This window comes from Taurulus bubalis (genome assembly GCF_910589615.1).
Source record: "Taurulus bubalis genome assembly, chromosome: 4".
In the NCBI taxonomy this organism is placed as follows: Eukaryota; Metazoa; Chordata; class Actinopteri; order Perciformes; family Cottidae; genus Taurulus; species Taurulus bubalis.
In genome coordinates this window covers 26,192,088-26,213,304 of record NC_136592.1, presented here as the reverse complement: position 1 = coordinate 26,213,304, position 21,217 = coordinate 26,192,088, and the positions used below count along the sequence as shown (strand labels likewise).

The window sequence follows — 21,217 nt, the reverse complement described above, 5'->3', positions numbered from 1 at the left end:
TGTCATGTCCTTTACTGCTTTTAAGTTTAACTCCACGGCCTTCTACTAGTTTTAGTGGACTTGAGAGACATAACCTGACTCGCTAGCGCCCTCGCCTGGTGTTGACATGACTGAGTGAACAGAGTTGGAGTTAAAGCGAGTAACCTCATATTTTCTTGCAAAGCTGCATGCAACAGCAGCCAGAAAACACAACAAATGCAATGTAACATGCTGTCTACTGCTGGCTTTGGTTCTCTGATGATCTTTCTCGAGACTGTTGGATAATCTTGAGAACATGTACTCAATGATAACACTAATGTGAACACTGGTGTGAAAAATATGATGTAAACATCATTCTGGTACATTAGCCCCTGCTGAGCCTACATATTTGAATGTGTACTGTCTGGCATTAATGTAGTGTGTCCTGGCAAAAGATCCCGCCAATAAAAATGCTTCGTTCTCCATCTTTCTTTCCCCCCACAGCACAGGCCTTGATCGGCCTGGCCCGGGTTCGGTCCACCTCTCCTGTTCCCAGTGAAAGCAGATGTGCAGGAGTCCACCTTACCCTCTGAAGACAGTCCCTGGATGTTGACTCCTTTGGCTGCCAGGAAACTGAGGCAGGCGTTGATATTCTCAATCTGGACAGAGAGACACAGACAGGGCGGTAAAACACTGCACCCAGCGCATTTACATTCCGATTTGGATATTTGTATAATGTGAAGAAGCACGCTGGTTTTGCACGCTTCTTCTAATAGATAGATATCACCATGAAACCATATTAGTTAAAACCATAGCCCTGGTCAACAGCAGTGTCTCCCCTACACTTAAAAGCTTATTTTCAGATTCATACAAAAAGGTTTGTAGGGATAGTGGTTGAATAAGTGGTTCCACCAAATTTGATTAAAATCTGTACTCGAGTTTTTGAGCAATCACGCAAAACAAATGGTACCAAAACAAAAACCCTCTTTGCAGACATAAAACACGCCAGTGTTGGAAAGTGAAGGGAATGCTTTATATCAGGGGTGTCAAACTCATTTTAGTTAAGGGACCACATTGCCCATTTTGATCTGTGTGTTGATCTGTGTGTGGGCCAGAACAGTAAAATCATAGCATAATAACGACAATATTTCTCTATGTTTAGATCATTGGTGAAGGTTTTTGGATGATAAACCCTATTTTAAAAGGTCTTTCTACAATAAACTAGAAACATAAAGACCAAGTACTCAGACATCATCCCACTGTTTATCTGCAGATTCCTCGCTTAATGATGCGTTTGGACAACCACTATCGTGACGAGATCCATTTTTAACGACTTGCAACACAATGCCTCCTGGTGCAAAAAACAGTGAAATGTCCAAAAACGTTGTCCTCCTTTTACAGCCCATTTACGGCGATATGTTTGACACCCCTGCTTCATATGAAGTGACTCGTTCACATCCTGCTGTGCAAAAGCTAACAATGTCGTCCGTATTGGCCACTTGGTGACATCATCAAAACACGATTCAGACCAAGCAGACTTTAGTCAGCAGAGCACCGAGAGAGGCTAAAACGTCTATACAGACACAGTTGCTATGACAGCAGCCATGGCAACCCAAGCAGACTGCTGAGCTGTCACCGGACTGCGAGAGGATTTGATAGGCAGACGGTCTTTGTTTAGAGAATCCACGTGACCCCATTATACAGAAAATGTGCTGGGCGGGCCCACGTGACCACAAAGTAAACCAAATAAACCAATTCATCAAGCTTCACTGCGGATTAATGACGTGCGATCAAAGTTTACCAACTGTTCTTTTCGATGAGCAAACACGTCAGGTACAGCACAAAAGATATCCACGCGGCACGGCCGATCCTCCAACCCTAAAGAGGCACTCTGGACAAGGCAATTTGCTGAGGGATTGACTGAAAAGGGACATTTAAAAGCATTTTACAGTATGCAAAAAAGGTTAAAGAGGCGCTAAATCTTCTTCTGCATGACATTTATTGCCAGTGGGAGCAGGTTTATAACACAGCGATGCTAATCTGCCACAATGTGCTTACAACAAACCCGTTTTGAAAGTACAACAGCTTAAATCTAATCTCACAGCCAAGGGAGTACAGATATAGAGCAGTGATACTCCAGGTGGTTTCTCAACTAAAGTACATTTGAACTGTGTCGTCTGTAAACGAGGCCGGGTGTGGGCTGCAACCGGGAGGGTCCCGCTCACTAAAGATTAATGACGCGATTACACTTAATATGCACTGACTAAATATAGCGTGACCTACAGCTCTCTCTCTCTCTCTCTCTCTGTGACTCTCCAGTGAGGAAGTATCTGACTGTGAGGTGAGAAGCTAAAGTAAATATTCGTTTGCATACACAGACCGACATTCAAGATACATACTGATGTTGTAATGCGAATAACCACTGTAGATGACAAAAGCAAAGTAAAAGGAGAAAATCTAGCTGATTTACAAAACAATATGTATCAGTCAATATGGCTCATGACGCTCAACAGTCGGTGGATAAAAAGCATCTACAGTTGGCTCCACATTGACAAACGACAACATTAAAACGCTCTCACATGTATTAGTGATACAAACAGAATAGCATTGTTTTCTACCATATCATGAGAGCCATTCTGCAAAATAAGTACCTTTAATTTTGATACTTTAAGCTGATACTACTTCTGTAGTTCCACTTAAGTAACACTTTTATACTTATTTTAAACATGTTCTCAAATGCTATTACCTCTATCCACTACCACAAAATGTACACCTTTACCATATCAATATTAGTTGGATATATGTGCTACAAACCAGATTATCACTTATTAGTATCACTGAAAACTGTGTTACTACCATAATTAACACACAAAAGCATGTTATTACAGACAAACAGACTGTTATTCTTACATAATGCTTGTTTGATTACATTCACTATTGTACCACATTGTGATTTAATCCACGACTTGATTACCGGGGCTTATTCCACTCCCAGGTTAGACTATCTGAGCGATGGTAGCGTGTGAAGAGGCTGTCGGATTGAGTTGAAAACAGCAGTGCGCCCCCGCCGACATGTCCGTGACCTTCTGACCCCAGGAACAGCTGTTAGAGGGGCTGACATGTGTCGCCGTTCCGAGGTGATACAGCAGAAAACGGAGCGACGGTAGGCATGCAGAGTGTGGCCCTCTCTCTGAATACCACAGACCCTTTAAAAATAAACCTGAATCTGAAATACCCCCGTATGCCCATCGACATACCCAGAGGCCGAAACGTCATTTGAGTGACTGAGCCACTCCCCTACGGGCCCAAATTCCCTGGTATAGTTTGGAGTTTAAATAGCAGCAGCCTGCAGATGATATGCTTCATTAATAAGATACCCCCATCACAAATGCCAGAGCCGTCCCTGCTGAGATGCTCCCAAGCCCCGCCTCTCAGGGGGAAGACATACTGAAACCTCTTGCTATTTAAAACATGCAGGGATCAGATCTCAGAGGAACACTATTCAATCTGCCAGCGTCTACTGCACAGAACCTGTGTTGTAAATACGAAGACCGATCAATGGATCTATAATCTGTCGCTTAATAAATCTGTTGTATATCACTATATAGGTTACTGTTGAAGACATTTTATTGTGCGGAGTGTCCGCTGTAGCAGCCGAAATGCAGCGTCTCCCCTCTCTTTTTTTAACTGTTGCTCGAACAAATGAATCTAGTTGAAAGTGTCAGTTTGGGTTCATGCGATATATGATGGGCTTTTGTCATTATTTACGACATTCTTTTAGATTTATGAATTATCAATCATTGAGTCTAAAACAATCATTAACTTTTAACTAATTAATAAAAGATCACAATACATCAATCAACAATGACAACCCCTTGTTAGTTGCAGGCTTACTGAGGGCAGATCACATTTAACCAATAGTAACAAATAAGTTGCACTACGAAACAACAAAGTTAACCCAGAAATAGAGAGCTGTTTTCTGCCAGGGCTGCACTTTTAAGGCTCATTTCTCTTCTGTTCTCCACGATTTTGGCGTTCGGACAACTGACTGAAGTAGTAGACAAAGTAGTAGAACAAGTTAGCGAAATGCTCAAAAAATATGCACCGAGTATACAAATACAAACAAGAGAATACTGAAATGAATACTCTGATCAGCAGAACAAAAATACCTCTAAACAAGCCCAGGCTGAAGTGCGCATCAAATCCTCTGAAGCACTGAAGGACACCGCCGGTAGCTCCTACCTGCCTGGATGTGTGATCTGCTCTGCCAGGCCTCACACCTCCATCCAGGCTGCCGTCACCTCCCGCTCTGCTCCGGCAGCAGCAGCGTGGGGCGGTGTGGCCAGCCAACAACCTCTGAACAAACACTTCTTCCCATCACAGGGATGCTATTGTTGTGTGTGTGAAACGCAGAGAGAGGGAGCGAGAGAGGGCGAGAGAGAGAGAGAGAGAGAGAGCTAGAGGGAGGGAGGGAGTGTGAGCAAGAGTGCTACGTGTCTGACTGAGCTTTTGAAGACTGATACTGAGGTCGATATTTCTAAACCAATGTTGCTCATAACTCGTCTTAAGCAATGCCTTTCTCCATTTAAATATACAGAAACGATATTCTTATCAGAATGGAAGTTCCTTAGAGGGCATCAGGAGACGTAAAGTCTCATATTGGGCAGCAAAACCTTGGAGTGTTAAAGGGACAGTTCGTCCCAAAATCTAAAATACTTTTTCTTCTTACCTGTTATCGGCCGTAGATATGTCTGAATTGAACTGCACACAACAAGGTCTGTGGATTATCTCGAGTCACTGGGTCATTCTGGAAAGGTTTTTTTATGTATTTATTTGTCACTTTGAGCACCACAAGTCGAGTGCCATATGGAGAATTATATTAGAGAGAAGGCTGACATCTCCAAGGCTAACAGCTCCAAAACTAGAAAACTCACACCAAAATAATCTAAATTGATAAACAGCACTACAGGTAAGGGGACAAATATGTACTTCTGGGGTGAACTGTCCCTTTAAGCAGTTCTGTAACCACAACGCCACAACTATTCAATACTAGTTGAAGCACTGGGATTCACATCTGCGAGTAAATGATAATTCTGCTGTATTACAAGTTGTGTGTTGCACCGCCATGTTTCTACCGGAGCCCAGAATGGACAAACCTAAAACTGGCTCTGATCTTTGCCGTTTTTTTCCTTGACCTGGAAACCACTGTAGTCTCGCAAAGAAGAGAGCAGAGGGAAGTTCAGGCGTTTGCAATCTGCAACCAGACCGCTAGATGCTACCAAATCCTACACTCTGTACCTTTAAATGGTGACATCATTTCTAAATATTGGCCATTATTGAGCTAATTAATAAAATGTATACAGTGCACTTAAAAAGCCCCAAAGGCCTAGATGTGCAGATTGTAGCTGGTCTGATCACATGATCAGCTGATTTCTGCCATTCCAGGAAAAACACAATTCTCGCCCGATATGCTGCAACTCTGATCTATCGGTCTGACTCTGGTGTGACGACACCAGCTTCATCGCCGAAAGCTCTCATACCATTTGACTCTCTGACTGCTGGGTCTTGTGGATTCTGATCACGTAACATGGTTGTGAGACAACGTGCCGTCAGTGTGTGTGTGTGTGTGTGTGTTTGTGTGTGTATCTGTATGACTGTGTGGTTAAATGTGTCAATATCTGCCCACACACACAGATTACAGCTACCAGCTCACCTGCCGAATTTAGACAAGTACCTCAATAACTCGCTCTCTTGACTGAAAAATGTATGCAGAGTTTTTTTAGCACCTCAGGGAAGTGCTGGTGTTCACTCCTTATTGATAAAAGATGATGCACCAGCAGCTAGAATACACACATCATAATGCAAAAACCCCACAGGCCAACGTCAGGCAGCCTATTCTGTCTCGTCGCTACGGCTAATTAATTTTCGTTTTTCATATGTAATCATGCCATTGGTCACAGTATTTCCTCATTGAATTCAGCATATTTACGTGTTCATTCTTGTTGTTATCTCTTCATGAAATATATTAGTATACTGTTTTGTTAGTTTTATCATTTTTTTCCTTATCCTGAGGCTGACAGTCTGCTTTCACAAAAATACAAACAACAAAAATCCTTTGGCGACATGAACATTTCCCTGATGAACTGAAAGCAAAATGAATTGGAAATTGGATGAAAGCAAAGTTGCTTTAATTTGTTGTCTAAAAAACACTTTTTGGGATGCTTGTTCAGAAGAATCCCCCCCCCCCAAGGCCGAGGTTTCTGGAATAATTTCCTGTATAATTAACAAAACTGTCCTATGAATGGACTAACTGTTACTGCAAACAGATGACTCATTTATGCAACAAACGAGCACGGTTCGTCTGAGTTAATGTACAAGGGGGTGGACAAAATAATATGAATACCTTACCGTGCATCTTGTGATCACGAAGCTCATCTAAAAATGAACACAGCCTCAGCTTCGCGGCAGTAGCTTTTGTTGCAGGGCTGCATTAGTAAAGTGTTTCTGTTATTTTGTCCAGGTGCTGTTTCTTTGTTGCCCAGGGCTTCACAGCCTTGTATATATATATATATAGCTAGACATACATTCAGATATAAGGTATCACCGACTTCTGACCAGCTGACGCAGTTGGGGATTTCTCTGTCTCTAACACACACACACACACACACACACACACACACACACACACACACACACACACACACCCCACTCCCTTTGATCAAACATTTACCAGCACGCTGAATCATTAATAAAACATATTTGGGGTTTTAGCCTGCTCACCTGCGTAAGCTTCGCCAGCTACAAAACCGCTCACACTCATCTATGTCAAAGAAGCAGCCGTCGACCCAACAGTCTGCTCCAGCATGCAGGTTATGTACTGGTTGGTGTACAGTTGTCAGGTCAAAACTGTGTGGCAGTTTTAAGTGACTGAACGTGAAACACAGGCTGAAATATTTAAAACAAAATGCTCCAAACAATCACAGGATGTAATAAGCAAAGATCCTGACTTTAAGTGGGAGAGCTTTATTCTCCTTTAGTATTCCTCTTTGACTGTTGATATTTCCCTCAGTTGGTTTTTCATCAAGTCCATTCAACACCTGGTCCTGCTGGTTTCCACCTGAGTGACTCTTCACCTCATCCTCTCTTATTTGCAGCAGGAGAAAATCGTCAGATTGGAAAGGATAAACCAGTAATTTAACCCCAGAGTATGTCCAAGAATCAATGTCCTGAATGAAACCCTTGAAAACATATCATAAATAACCCACTCTTTCAGTGCTTGTGCAGATACATGTGGGTATCTGAAGGGCCTCCAAACCAGGCTTTAACCTCCATGTCTGAAAGGTGAAGCCAATGCAAAATTCGCTGAAATTTGCATTCTTTTGAAATGGTCGTCAGGGGGAGACCCATCTGGTCGCAAAAACTCTGATTGTATAGACATCTATGAGAAAACAGCCCTACTTCTCACCTAATTTATTACCTCAGCAACCATTGAAAACACAAGTTTATGGTCTTAATCGCTAGTTTCAAGTCTTCTCCATACTGCATGGTGTTCATTTAGTAAATCATGATCCCAGTTAAATAGATGATAAAACCGGGTAATGCCTTGGGGCGTGATTAACATATCCATGCCTAGATAAGAAAACAAGCCATTGAGATTCGGTTCTCCTTCCTATGTCACATGCAGGCTCATCAGACTGGGGTTTTTTGGGGAGGAGGACTTAAAGAGACAGGCGCTTAAACGGAGCATCTCAGAGGGAGACAGGTATATTCAGAAAGACAGTATGAGGAAAACATGTTCTATTAAAAATCCAAAAGTATGAACTTGAAAATGAGCACGATACGTCCCTTTTAAATAAATACAGTAGTGTCCAAAACTTAATCTGCATGGGGTAATGAGATAATGTGATTTAAAAAGGGTCAGTTCCCCCAAATTACCTCACTGAAACCATGAAGAAAATGTTGACTTTAAATGTTCATGTTTCGTGATATATGTCCCTTTAATTATTATGCGACAGAAGTGAAATACATTTAATTTGTTCCATAAAATTCACATTTCTGTGAACTACTTCTACAAATAAAATAGTCTCTATGAATTAAGTAACTTGATTAAGTCACCACACTTCAATAGCACTGAATGACATGAGGATGATGACATGTTACATCTCAGTAAAGGCTTGTTTAATTTCCCAGGCCGAGCCGGTGAAATCCACTACATTTTACGATGGGATGTGTGTGTGTACGTGTGTGTTTGTTTGTTTATGTGCCTCTGCGTGTGCGTGGCATCCTGTGTGGTTTTAACAGCTCAGTGTCAACTCAACAACCTCGCTCTAGGTTGAACTCACACTCACTCACACACACACACACACACACACAAACACACACACACAGAAGCCTGACTGACTGGGTGGCAAAGGAATGACCCGACGATGGGGGTCCGTTTAACGAGAATGTGACAGTTGTAAAAACGGGCCTCTGGCTCCGGCCTGGGTATCCAACATAATCATCAGCTAGCGTGAGAGGAAGGTGAGAGTGAGGTGAGAGTGCTACATTTATTCCACTGATGGAGCTTATTTCCATGTTTATTCGCTTAGAGATAGAGGTTAAGTTAAGTGGTGGTAATTGGCAGCAGCTTTGGGTTTGAAAGCAATGAAATCAAGTGCAGTAAAAGTGGGCTCTCACAATCCTCCACCCCAGCTGCCAACAAAACTCTCAGGACCTGTGTGTTTGTGTGTGTGTGTGTTTGTTTTGACTGTACAACAACACACAAAGCAGACATTTGCATAATGACAGCGGTTGCACCTGCCCTTAGCACCGCTTGAGTGCGTCCAATTTTGCTTTAAAGCTAACAAACCTATTGAGATTATACACAACGATCCAAAAATACACACACACACACACACACACACACACACACACACACACACACACACACACAGCAACATCTGAGCTTATCCAAGCAAAATAAAAGCAGATTTTGACAGCCGCAGTCTAACAAATAATATCACATTGCTTGGATGTGCACTATAATTTTTTTCCCCCTCTTGACTGACACACTGTGAACATTCGGGACACAGTGACAGATATTTGGAACTACTTGATTTGTCTCATAAGTATCCTGCAATTTTATTGTCTTTAAAAAAAAGAAAAAAAAGAAAGAGAAGCTGCTGTGTTTGCCAATGACAGCAGAGATGTGAGAGAGGCAACACGGGATGTTGATAACAGCGCAACGAAGCCTCAGAGAGAAGCCCAGATCACTGAGACCAAAGAGGGCAAAACGCTCAATTACAGGCGACTGGTGGGCGCAATCAGCGCTAATGGGTAAAACACTTCCTGTCCCACTATTAGGGCTAGAAAGGGAGCTATTTTAAAATGTGACTTAGGATACATCCACACTAGTACATATTTGTTTTAAAACAGCAACGATCTCCCTCCACGCGGGCGTTTCAGCATCGTTTTCAAAATGATCTCCGTCCACACGGCAAACTTTGAAAACGCATGTCACATGACCATTCACGTACACCGGGCAATGCGCTTGACAGTAAACAGGAAGCAGACTGCACTACAGCTGCTAGTATAGACAACAAAGCAAGTAACGCTTGAAATGTGTCGTCCGTATTGAAATTAATCACTGGTACACCTGGCTTGGTTTGTTTTCTTTCCGAAAAGGGTCATGTGACGGGCGTGGCGAATCAGGGAAGGACACGTCGTGACTGCTAAGAGCCAATCAAGTAGCAAACATGCCAACAGTCCTGCTACTGACCAATCAGCTGACTGGAACAATTAAGTCATCATTAATACAGGATGCCGACATGGACAAAAGGACTGACTTTACAATATAGTGACAAGAAATGAAGAGCAATACACATTTTCAATGTCAATAGAATCTCGTTCCAGACTTCCCATGTGTTCACTCTGGGATAGTTCATTCAACTAAATATAACAATGGCGATTAGAAGATGCATTTTTAAACTGTGCACAATTTCTTTAATTCCCAACAGCATAATATGAGGCGACGTGATGGTAATTGGAAATAAAAACGATGCCGTCTGTTGTCTTTTATTAGAAAAATAATCCAACGGCTGATAATTAGCTCCCAGTAACTTATGAATGCAACATTTTGGTCAGATAAACCTTATCAGGCATTAACTATTAGTTTTCTTCTCTCTGCTTTGGCAGTCGTAGATTACTTTTAACTTTCTGCATCATACAGAAACAATTTCATCAAACAAAGAAGCAAGACATTCTGAGATGAACATATTTAATAATTCCTGCTTGTATTTACAACATTAGCCTTACCTTGATACATTATTTTTAGATTTTATACAGCTTGTTATTCTATTCTAATTGTGTGTCTATACCGCTTTTGTTGCCACAATAACCAAAAGGGGGATACCTGGCTTCACTGAGAGCATACTGTAATGTTGAAATTTGCTGAACATAGCTCTATATTGACAGTTATGTTAAATTGAGGGGCTTCATTATCTACGAAAGGTAGGGAATTCCATGACGGTCAAGAAATAATTAAATCGGCACCACAACTTATAACATGGCAGAACATAGTAACAGAACACACAATAAAAAAACGAAAACAGAGCACTTTAAAAAGCACTAGAATCCATTGGGTTGTCCTCATAAGTATAGTATTGTGGGCCCATGTTTGCTATGAAGAGGAAGGGTTCAGCGATCAGCTGTGCTTCCACCTCCTCCTCCGTTGTTAACTATGGGCGTGTATGTCTCTCTCTCTCTCTCTGGTGCTTTGAGAGGCTTCAGTAGTCTGGCTGGTGGCCAAAAATAGCCCCCTCAGCTGGCACACTGGCCCAATTTACGACCCCTTCCTATTCAGATGAGGGCAGCCCCGCTCTGGGCACCGTCGGCTCATTTCCCACAGAGAAAACACACAAAACTGAGAAAACACCGAAATCCCACCAGCAGCGTTACAAAGGAAATCCCACACACATAACACATATAAAAAAAGAAGAAGAAAAATGTCTGTGTCATCAGGGCCGATGCTCCCTGCCTGCTCTTACTCCTGGAGATGAGAGAGGAACAGTCTCTCCATGTGCAAGTGTAACAAGATGAGGGAAAACCGGCCCCAAAGCCAAATCCTGCGACGCTTTCAACTGGGTGCCAACTCCCAGAAGTCTGGGCCAGAGGTTTTCACGGACGGCAGCCCACAAGACCACAAAAGTAAAAATAAATGGACTAGCTATTCGCCAGTGACTCGCAGCTCCCAGCAAGGGCCCTGTGTGATGGGACATCTAAAAGAAGTGTTCGCACATGGAGGTAAATCTCACAGCGCCGTGCCAAAACAAACTTAGCCGGTCACTTACCATCTGAGAACGGCTCTTAGGACAGCCATTGATGTCGCCGATCTTCTCATTGGCTGTGGAGGGACAGAGAGAGGAGGCAGAGACAGAGAGATGAAAGAAGAGAGAATGAAACCTCTTGTAATTCCAGCGGAGATCCCCGAGTGTGTGTGTGTGTGTGTGTGAGAGTGTCCTGGACAATCACCGGCTGAGTGAGGAGAGCAGAGGTGTTCATGCCGGTGACTGTAACCCCTCCTCTCTCCTCTCGCTGAGACATGAAACACTATCTGGTCACAGCAAATGGGAACGAGGCCGCTGGGGGCCCGACCGAGATGCGTGTGCAAAGGGTGTGTGTGTGTGTGTGTGTGTGTGTGTGTGTGTGGTGTTAAGGATTCCTCCCATCTATTAGAGGCCCGACCCACAGCAGCTGAGACACGATCGTCGGCTCACAGCTGACAACTGTGTACCGACAGCACGGCCTCCTGCATCAGAAGGCACAACGGGGCCCACAGCGCAGCTCCACCTCAGGACCACGTACTGCACCACCTGACCTGCGGGAAAAATACTCCCCTTCCTGTCCATTGAATAAATACGCAGCGCCTTTTAATGTGTTCTGCAGACTCTGGACTCAGCGGTTCCCAAGCATTTTGGATTATGACCTATTTAAACAAAGCTATGTTGACTTGTGACCCCTCATCAGTGGTTCAGCAAAACAGTAGTTTTATTTTTGCTGATTTATTTCTCAAGTATTTTTTAAGTTTAATAATGTTTAAACGTGTGGGGAATAAATTATAAAACAAACCAATTATAACATGAAAGAAATCCCAACTCAGTCCCAAATCGCTGCTTTAAAATTGATCTTGCTGTACACATGAAGTAAACAAGGTTTTTATCTTCTACAGAATATTAGATGTCCTACTGAAAAGCTCAATTTTAAAGATTTAAGTAACTTGGCAACTGTAAAAAAAAAAGTTTTTCAAATTTTTGTCCAGTACATTAAATTTGCCACAAAGGGGCTTTGTCAGTGTGTCATCAGCAGATGACACACTCTGTCCTTAAACCCTAAATGAGGATCAGCAAAAAAAACTTTTGCTTATGTTAACTTGATGGTAATTACCAATAATAAGGTGTAGTGATGGCCAATTAAAAGGGCCCTATTGGTTTGTTCAACTCAATTAAAACATGGAGGTAAAGCTGATGGATAATATACTGTATAAACAAGTAGTGTGGAGGAGATTTTAGAGGTTTTGCTAAGCCCTGGAAAACAATATAGCTTCATCATGGTGAGCATATTAGCATATAGACAATTTTTTCTCCGGGAAAAAGTGAATAACAGCTCATGAACCAGGAGCCAGAAATAAAATGGTCTTTAAGAAGAGCAAAGTTTCCAAAAGACTGGGAGCTGAGGACACAAGTAAAATGTATTTAAAGGTCACGGATCAGGCTAACGGTCGCCTCAAGGACAGTTCAGAAGAAGGCTACTGAGGTTTTCCCTCCTCCTAAATCCTGACCTTGAGTGCGAGTTGGTCAAAGCGCTTAACACATCCTTGCCACATCCGGCCCCAGTGTGACTGTTCCGACACCGGCAGGCTGCTCCGGTTTCACCAGCGATTATGTGCTGTGAGGTTTATTAGCAGGCAGAACAGGTGAGCGGGTGGGTGTGGCTTGTGTTGTTTTGATATCAGAGCAGCAGTGGTCAGTGGTATGTCAGCTTGAAGTTGTAAGAATACACATTAACTGGACGAAGGGGATCATGGCCGGGTGTTTTTTTAGACCACAGGAGCTTTTGCAGGATCGCAGGTACAATTTCAGGAACGCAGAAGCCTTTTAAGTGCGCTCTGAAAGTTTACTTGCATTTGGACCGATAAAACTGGACTACAGTTTTACCTCATGAGCGCCCCGCAGAGCATGAGAAGTAAATCTGGGTCAGAGAGCCGGGAGCAGACAGAGTCAGTGACATGCTGAGTCACCGGTCGGTCAGCTGGTGTCAGCCCGCTCGAGGCTGTCGGCACGTGAAATGACAGGCTGAGGACGGCGGGACGAAATGACAAGACTGATGATGATACAGGCGAGGGTGAGGGTCAAAAGCAGAGAGGAACAGCCCACTTTCAAAACCCGCACAGGGCTGAACATCTTCATATTCTGCTCTCGTGTGAACACAGAGTCCTGCTTCACTTCTGTTGTAGACAGAATTACAAACTTCTCTATTCCATTTATAGGACTGTTTTAAAAATACAAGTGAGTCCATTTTTTAAATGCATGTTAGTCAATGTGAAAATGACCAATTACAGGTTCCTTCAGAAATGTTCTCTTTTTCCATCAGTACAGTTTTGAAGGGCTTCTTTTCAAATGTTGTGTTCTAATATAGTAGTTACATTTCGGTTCTGTCTGCATATGTTCTCAGGACATATTTCTGCTATATTCAAACTAGACTCTTGTTTAGAGGTCTGAAAATAAGGTCTATTAAAAAAAATCATAAAAGTAGCCAGATTATCTTTCTGAACAAAACATGTAAGTAGCATCAAATTTGACACAGATCTTCTTTTCTGCAATAATCAATCATCAAACGTAAAAGTCCCATTGTCTTTTCGTCACCCTTGCAGCCCTCTATGAATCTCACGACACACCAGATCCCTGTGAGATTTTCTGAATGAGAGAAGAAAGTTTGTCGAGCTCAAATTAATCCAACTTCTTCAACATGGTTTTGTCCTGAAGAAAACTATTCGGTGGTGCAAGAGTATAAAACCCCCCTTTTATGATTCAAACTGAAATGGACATTATTACATCAGATAACAGAGTTAAAAGTGTTTCATTCCGTAACGTCAACTCTATCTTGCAAAAGAAAAGCTCTTTTTGTATTTGTTTGGTCAGTTATAACAGTAACTCATGACGTGTTTCACAGGATGAGAGTCTTGGTTCCCTTTTACAGATTTTGGAATCAAATGTGTGTTTTCTCCTTACCTACGACCTGTATGATCTCCGCCAGCAGCACTCCGTCTGCGACGTCTGTTTGCAGATCCTTGATCAGACGCTTGTGTCCTGACTTGGCAAGGTAGTGGTTGGCCCAGTCCGTGTAGATCTGCGGTCAGACACAAACAAAAACCACGCCGTTCAGTCTTGAGCGGGCAAAAACAAAATCCACTCCAAAATAGAGGGCAACCCCGTCGGGTCGTCCACGCGTTTCAAACTCCATAAACACTTGAAAACTACAAAAGGTATAAATGGTTGAAGCAAATTTACGACTCTAATAAAATAACAACATGGTTGAATGGGAGCAGAGTAGCCCTCCTTCTTTTGTTGGGGCTCCGATCTGGCATATATCCGCGTGGTATTCAAATTGGGGCCATTGTGCTCAGCCGGGGCATTCATCTCGCAGCGCACGGCGGCTGTTTTCTATGGGCCATGCTGACATCACTCTCTGGGGACAGAAAAGACCCTTCACTGCCTGAGGGGGAGGGAGGGAGGGGGGCAGAGCAAGCATCTGAATAATCTGAATAGCGTCCTTCATAATTACTCGCCAAACTCTCTTTTTTACTCTCTCTCTCTCTCTCTCTCTCAAGAGGAGTGAGTTTATATTTCTTGTGGAGAAAAAAAGGCATGCAAAGGTTAAAGTGAAGTTGCACAAAACATTATTCCTAATGAAGAAGAAGTTATTTGTGAGAAACTGATACCTCGCGAATCTATCTGGATTTTGCAGCACTGTCAAGCCTGTCTGTAAACTGCAGAGTGTAACTTCAGAGCAGTCCGTCCCACCGGGATCTGAAACACGTGCGACAACTCGGCTAAATTAAGACACGTCTCCCTCAACAGTAGGTCTCGCTCTCGTTTTCACACCCGAACCCAAAAACTGTTATGTCAGTAAGGTGACAAAGAAACAGATTTTTTTTTCAGCGTCATTGAAACTAAAAATCAGATTTTTCAGGCTGGATTTCTCCTGGAGAAATGTATTGCGTATGCATGCATGTGTTAACGTTCATTTTTTACATTTATGAATATGCATGAAGGAAAGTATTGCGGGGACAGCAGAACTGAAGTGATGCGTCTTTATATTCAAAATAATGAAATCCAGAGGCAGAGTTAAACTGAAAGTAGAATCTATCGGTCTGAATACGTCTTTTCCACAACTGGACATTATATCAATTTCAGTGTCACTTCATTAGTCATATGTAGGTTCTAACAGGCTCAATGGTAGAATTAAATGTATACTGATGAGAGAACGGATCAGCTCTGTAATAAAAACCACTAATTTCAAATAAGAGCCCTAGTTGTATAAAGATAAAATAGATATAATCATAATAGAGTGCTGCAAGAATGAGTCCTAAAAAATGGAAATGAGTCAGCATTTTTTGCACTTCTGGTCCCCTCGTCTTGAAGTCAACGTTTTTTTTCATGGATTTTTAGTGCGATGCCTAAAATAAGGTTTCTTATCACAGCAAATGGGAACAAGTTAAAAGATTTTAACAATTCATTCTACAATATGAAATGGTTAGTATATGTTAGTAAACACCCAACTCGTGATAATTCTGCAATAACCCAAAATCCCATTGGCTTTTTGTCAAGGGAACCTATAGCGATGCCAACTTCCTGGTTGGCTTCCAAAAAAAACTGTCACCCTTGCAGTACTCTATAAGATAAGACGGGATGACATAATGACACATAAAATATAGCACTATATACATATAAAAAAGAAGGATTGTGTTAAAAAAAATGAACACTTTCTAGTCATCAGCAGTTACCAGGTTGCCACAGTAGTTCCTTCAAATGTGTTGTCAGATTTCTTGTGTGAACTAATTTCTCCCAGTAACCTGGTTGCTCAAGAATTCATTTGAAAACCAAGTGCATCCGTTAGTCCTGAATGAGTGCTCAGCATTGTTATGGTCAACCCTCGGCACAAACACGGCATACCCAACACGCATGGCGGTGAGGTGTGTGACACGCTTGTGACCCTTGTTTCTTCCTGTTTGCACTGTAAACAGACCCGCAGCTTTTTTGCCGCGCTACTCATCGGCTGAATCACAGCTCTCGTGATGGCGTACAACAGGTGTGCGCACTTCAAAGGGCGTGCACACACTCACACACACATATATATACACTCTTCTCCACGCACAAGCTCAAAGGTTTATGAGAGTGCACGACCACACATTAAACACAAAGAGCCTCAGAGCGACGTTTAAAAATCACACAGGCTGCATACCCAAACACAAATGCAGTTATAAAAAGCCTCTTGAGTGACACACGGAGCTGGGAAAGCTTTCAAGCAGCGAGGATTAGGCTCTATCCTTTCAATGCACACTCTCAGCTGGTCACGGAGAAAAAGGAAGCACAATATTCAGGAGCTTTTGTGTGTGTGCGTATGCTTTCTTTGAAGCAGTTTCGGGGCAGGTAAATTGCAGGGTTGGAGTGTAATTAAAAACGAGGTGAAATGGGCAGCCGTCAGTCACAGAGGTGGAACCCAGCGAGGGGGGTTCAAACAGCCTGAAGGCATGGGTGTGTTGAGAGAGGAGAGGGGAAGTGGACCAGTCACAACAAGTCACCTTTTAAGTTCTGAAAATTAAACGTTTCAAAAAGCGTTTTGTGTCTCTGATGGCTTCCTCTCAGCCGATGCATTTAAATATGATATCTCAGGTATTGTTGCAGGGGGGATGCATTTCAGCACTGTGACCTGTGATGTGAGAGCCCAGAAATCAATATATACTATAACAAGAGTACGTACAATTATTACATCTACTATGAAAGGCCTCGCTTGTCTACTCTACTGAGCTTTTAAAGTCCCTCATTGTTTTGTTTTTCAGTGTTGGTCTCACCTCTCTCAATGACGGATTGATGGGGTGATTAATCAAATGATTAATTAATGATAAAAAAAACAATGAATAAAAGCATAAAAGAAAAAGATAAAGTCTATAGAATAACTCTAAAGCTATTTTATAATGACACTTAATTTGCTTCCCTTGATTAACAATGGAAGGTGACTGCACACCTGTGGGGACCAAACAGCACATATCCTACTCTCCTCTGTAACCAAGTTAGCTTGTTAGGTTAGGAACTAACTTAACAGTAACTAGTAAAGAAAGTGTGGGGGTACTGGACTTACGTTTATCAGTTGGAAAATAAGTTTGACTACATTTAACTGCGTGTGTTGCTCCGAGTCTGCTGGGTGTGTAGAGTCCATTGTTAGCTGACATGTTAGCCACAGCTATCGCGTCACCTCTTCCTTTTCTTGAACTGCACGCGACGCGAGCGAACGTACGAACGAATGTACGAACGAGCGAACGTACGAACGAGCGAACGTACAAAAGAACGTACGAACGAGCGAACGTACAAAAGAACGTACGAACGAGCGAACGTACGAACCAGCGAACGTCAGATTGTTTCAGTTTTTCCGAACGTGCGTCAGCGAACAGTGTCGCGTTTGCTTTACCTCCAACCTGTTACCAAAATCAACGCTGACAGTTAATCAAAAAACCCTATATATTAGTTAATAGGAAGGGTGAATCTTAATGTGTCAGGGCCGTGTGTGTGTGGAGGTCAAACATATGGCGTAACGTTACCGTAATTGATGCGTGATCCGTAGGTTCTATAGAAACACATTATGATGCGTTCAAGATCTCGTGAGTGAGTCAAAATGGGTATTGAGCGGAGGTCATTTAAAACGTTATCGTGACATGTTTAAATGTAATCTTGTCAAATTAAGTTTTTGGCGAAAAACTAGAATAAGTCCAGTTGTTTAAAAGGAGATGTTTTTAATAAGCAATATAAAATAGATATTAGACAGAAAATTATGATTAACGTCCTAACACTAGTTCTAAGCAGCTTATACTATATCATTAAAATTAATTTAGATAAGTTAACTAATTATTTTCCTAATCATTTGAATTTGTATGTAGTTATGGTCACAATAGATGTCAAGTAAAAAGGATAACATTTGGAATTTCTGACAGTTTAAATTATTATCTGGGAAGCCTTGTTTACTAGCTGCTATAACAAAAAACGATTTGTATCACCAATATGGCTCATCAACAATTGGCAAACAGTATCGGCGCAAAAAAACATGGGCATCTCGTAATACACAATAATTGTTTTCCCCTGCAAATACAATTCAAATATATTTAAACCAATACTTAATTGACTTGAAGAGGGCACAATTAAGTGGCACCAAGATGCCTAGTATATGGCCTAGGATACAAAATGTAAACATAAGGAATGAATTACTTGTAACCATTAATAATGAAACCATCCCAAGTGATACATAACTGGCACCAAAGTCCATCCTATCACGGAACAAATTATACTCCCGTCAGATTTCTGTAAATCAAAGCCCATGTTAACAACTGAAATCTTAAAAAGACATCATGCATTAATCCGGATCATGTGTGTTAAACCGCACCTTTAATGTAACTTCTGTGATCTGAAGAGTGTTCAAAGGTCACGTAAAGACAGAAGGAGGCGGGGGCTGATGAGAGGCAGGCTAAGATCTGAGGGGCATTTTAATAAGCTGCATGGTTTAGTGAAGAGGAGTATTTATTGACTCAATATATCTCAGACAGGAATGAGGTGTGACTGACTCCAGACCAGTCTCTACATCAGCGGGAAGAACCCTGCATATTGAATAGAAAATGTAATCAAAACCCCAAAGGGTTGTAAAGGACTGATGAATCGATATTTTAATTATGTCAGAAATTGAATTCATTGACTGGATAAGAGGGTAACGTAGAGGCTAAGTGGTTGGCGTTATCGCCTCACAGGACAGGCCCTTTCAGTGTAAGGTTGGCTATTGAACATCAGTGCTATTATTGTGCCAAGTGAAATGTGTCTGAAGCATCCAGTATCAAAACCAGTCGAAAATCAAAAGCTGGTGAAGGGTCTTATTCTCATTCTTTCTTGATCTATTCTGTTCTGATCTAAATCAGGATTCATTGCTAAGTTTAGATTGGATTTTATCCAGGCACACCTTTTTACTTAATTTAAAGAGTTTGTCCAAAAACATGCTTAGATTCTTCAAAATAAAAAAAACCTCAGTTTTGTCAAAGAATATACATAAAAATCATAAAAACTATTTTTCGGTATCTTTCCGTGTGATGTATACTTTCCTTCAAACATCTTTACTGCATACTCTACGTCTCTTGTCTGACAGTTAGCCCTGTAATAGCAACAAAGCCTCACTCCTGAAAGATGACCCAAAATCCACTGTTAATATCCTTGAACAGTGCAATACGGCGTCACTCACATCCACATGTCAACACTGAAAGACTGAGTGATCCATATCAAAGAGTCTGATTTAAGATACACCTCACAGGAGGGAAAATCCCTCCACCCCAGAAACTCCCAGTGATCCCGACCATCTCCTCGTGGGACTGAGGGTCTTTTTTTAGGAGCTGTAGATTCATGTCAGGGACATTCCCGTCACCAGAGAAAGCAACACGAACCTGATTCATTCACACTGCACATTGCACAAAATCAGGGCCTTTATTGTTATAACGCAGATTGTTAACATTAACATGAATTAAGTCTCTTGAACACCATGTTCACTGTTTCATTTCAGATCCAAAGTACTGGATACACAACTGAGAAAAATCAGACCGTTATTATCAACTTATAATTGAATACGTATCATTCAACACTTAATTTTTTTCCTGTCTCGACTTATGCAATGTTTTCTTTTTCACTTGCCTTTCACAATGGGCTAAGGCTATGTGCAATGTGACATTTCATCTCAACTCGGATCAAAGTCAGAGACCAGTAAACAACCGGCCGTGCTGTGTCACGCATTGCATGAAAGCCAGGACACATACAGTCATGTTCACATAGTAAAGCTTAATTTAAGCCTTCAAAACTGACACAGAGTCAGCTCTTCAAAGCCGGTGACGAGCAGCGGTGACTCACTCAATCAGACAGCTGCGTCTTTCTCGCTCTCTCTCTCTCTCTCTTTCATACACAAAAACAGCAATCTGCTTCGCATCCAGCATCCCCGCTGCCTCGGCTTGCTGAGTCACCGGGCCGGTGTGCGAGGCCCCGCAGAAGGGCATGACGCACACGGGCCCGTCCCCGCAGCGCCGGGTCGGCCCGGGCCGAGAGAGGGCGAGGCCTAACGGGGCTTCACACTGGGAGGGTGCCCTTGAGTTGAAGGAGAGAAAAGAGTGAGTTTTGTGCCCGGCTGCAGATGCAGAGGCGTGAGTTCAGCACAGATTGTGACGGAGGCTGATTATACAGAAGGAGGAGCGGAGCAGATGTGGCTTTGTGCTTCTGGTGGCCGTGTGTGAAGTTCTTCTCCGTCAGACTGTCAGTCAGCTGAAGCAACCGCGTCGCATTACTTCACTCTCTCTCTCTCTTTCTCTCTCTCTCTCTCTCTCTCTCATCTCTTTTGTTGTTTGCACCGACCCTGACGTGTTGCTTGCTAAGCAAACACTGCAGTGGTGTTGGCATACAAACGACTGAGTGCTTCACTGCTGTCGGGTGAACCTCTCAGTTCCTAATATTTGTTTTTTTTAGATGTCAAGTGGCTTTAAATGTTTGTTTTCCATGTGAAAATAACTACAGTCGGTCAAATACATAGCGCGCCACAAATCAAGTTCCTCGTAACTGCCATCAGAGTGAGTATGACTTTCTTGTCTTCACATGTTTTTCCACTAAATGCCGAAAAGTATTTTGTGCTTTATTTTTCGAGCTTGTTGGCAGCACACAGAGATACAGAGCATGTTTAATAAAGAGCTTTAAACGTTACAGCTAGATATACAGGGCTCGACAAGGTTGCCAGGTTGCCAATGGCAAACATTTTTGGCCTTTCTGTTGACATCAGTTGCAGTCATCCGTTAATATGTAAAACTAAAAAATAGGGACAGCAAACAGCAAAACATGCACCTCAGTCTCTATAAATGGAGATAATGAACAAGATGATGTTGGCCACATAATCCAAGAAGCTGAATGGTTAATGGATCGGTAGTGGAAAACAAAGGTCC

At 42.2% G+C, this 21,217-nt stretch overlaps 1 protein-coding gene across 1 annotated transcript in view; it reads right to left on the bottom strand.

Annotated features, from left to right (window-relative positions):
- Positions 1-21,217, bottom strand: part of nav2a (neuron navigator 2a) — a gene marked incomplete at its 5' end in the record, with an annotated part of 102,266 nt that overhangs the window by 62,380 nt on the left and 18,669 nt on the right. Inside the window, 3 exons of the mRNA XM_079216445.1 lie at positions 545-617; positions 11,289-11,341; positions 14,226-14,343. Of these exons, the coding sequence (XP_079072571.1) occupies positions 545-617; positions 11,289-11,341; positions 14,226-14,343 (244 nt within the window). The remainder of the gene's footprint in view (positions 1-544; positions 618-11,288; positions 11,342-14,225; positions 14,344-21,217) is intronic.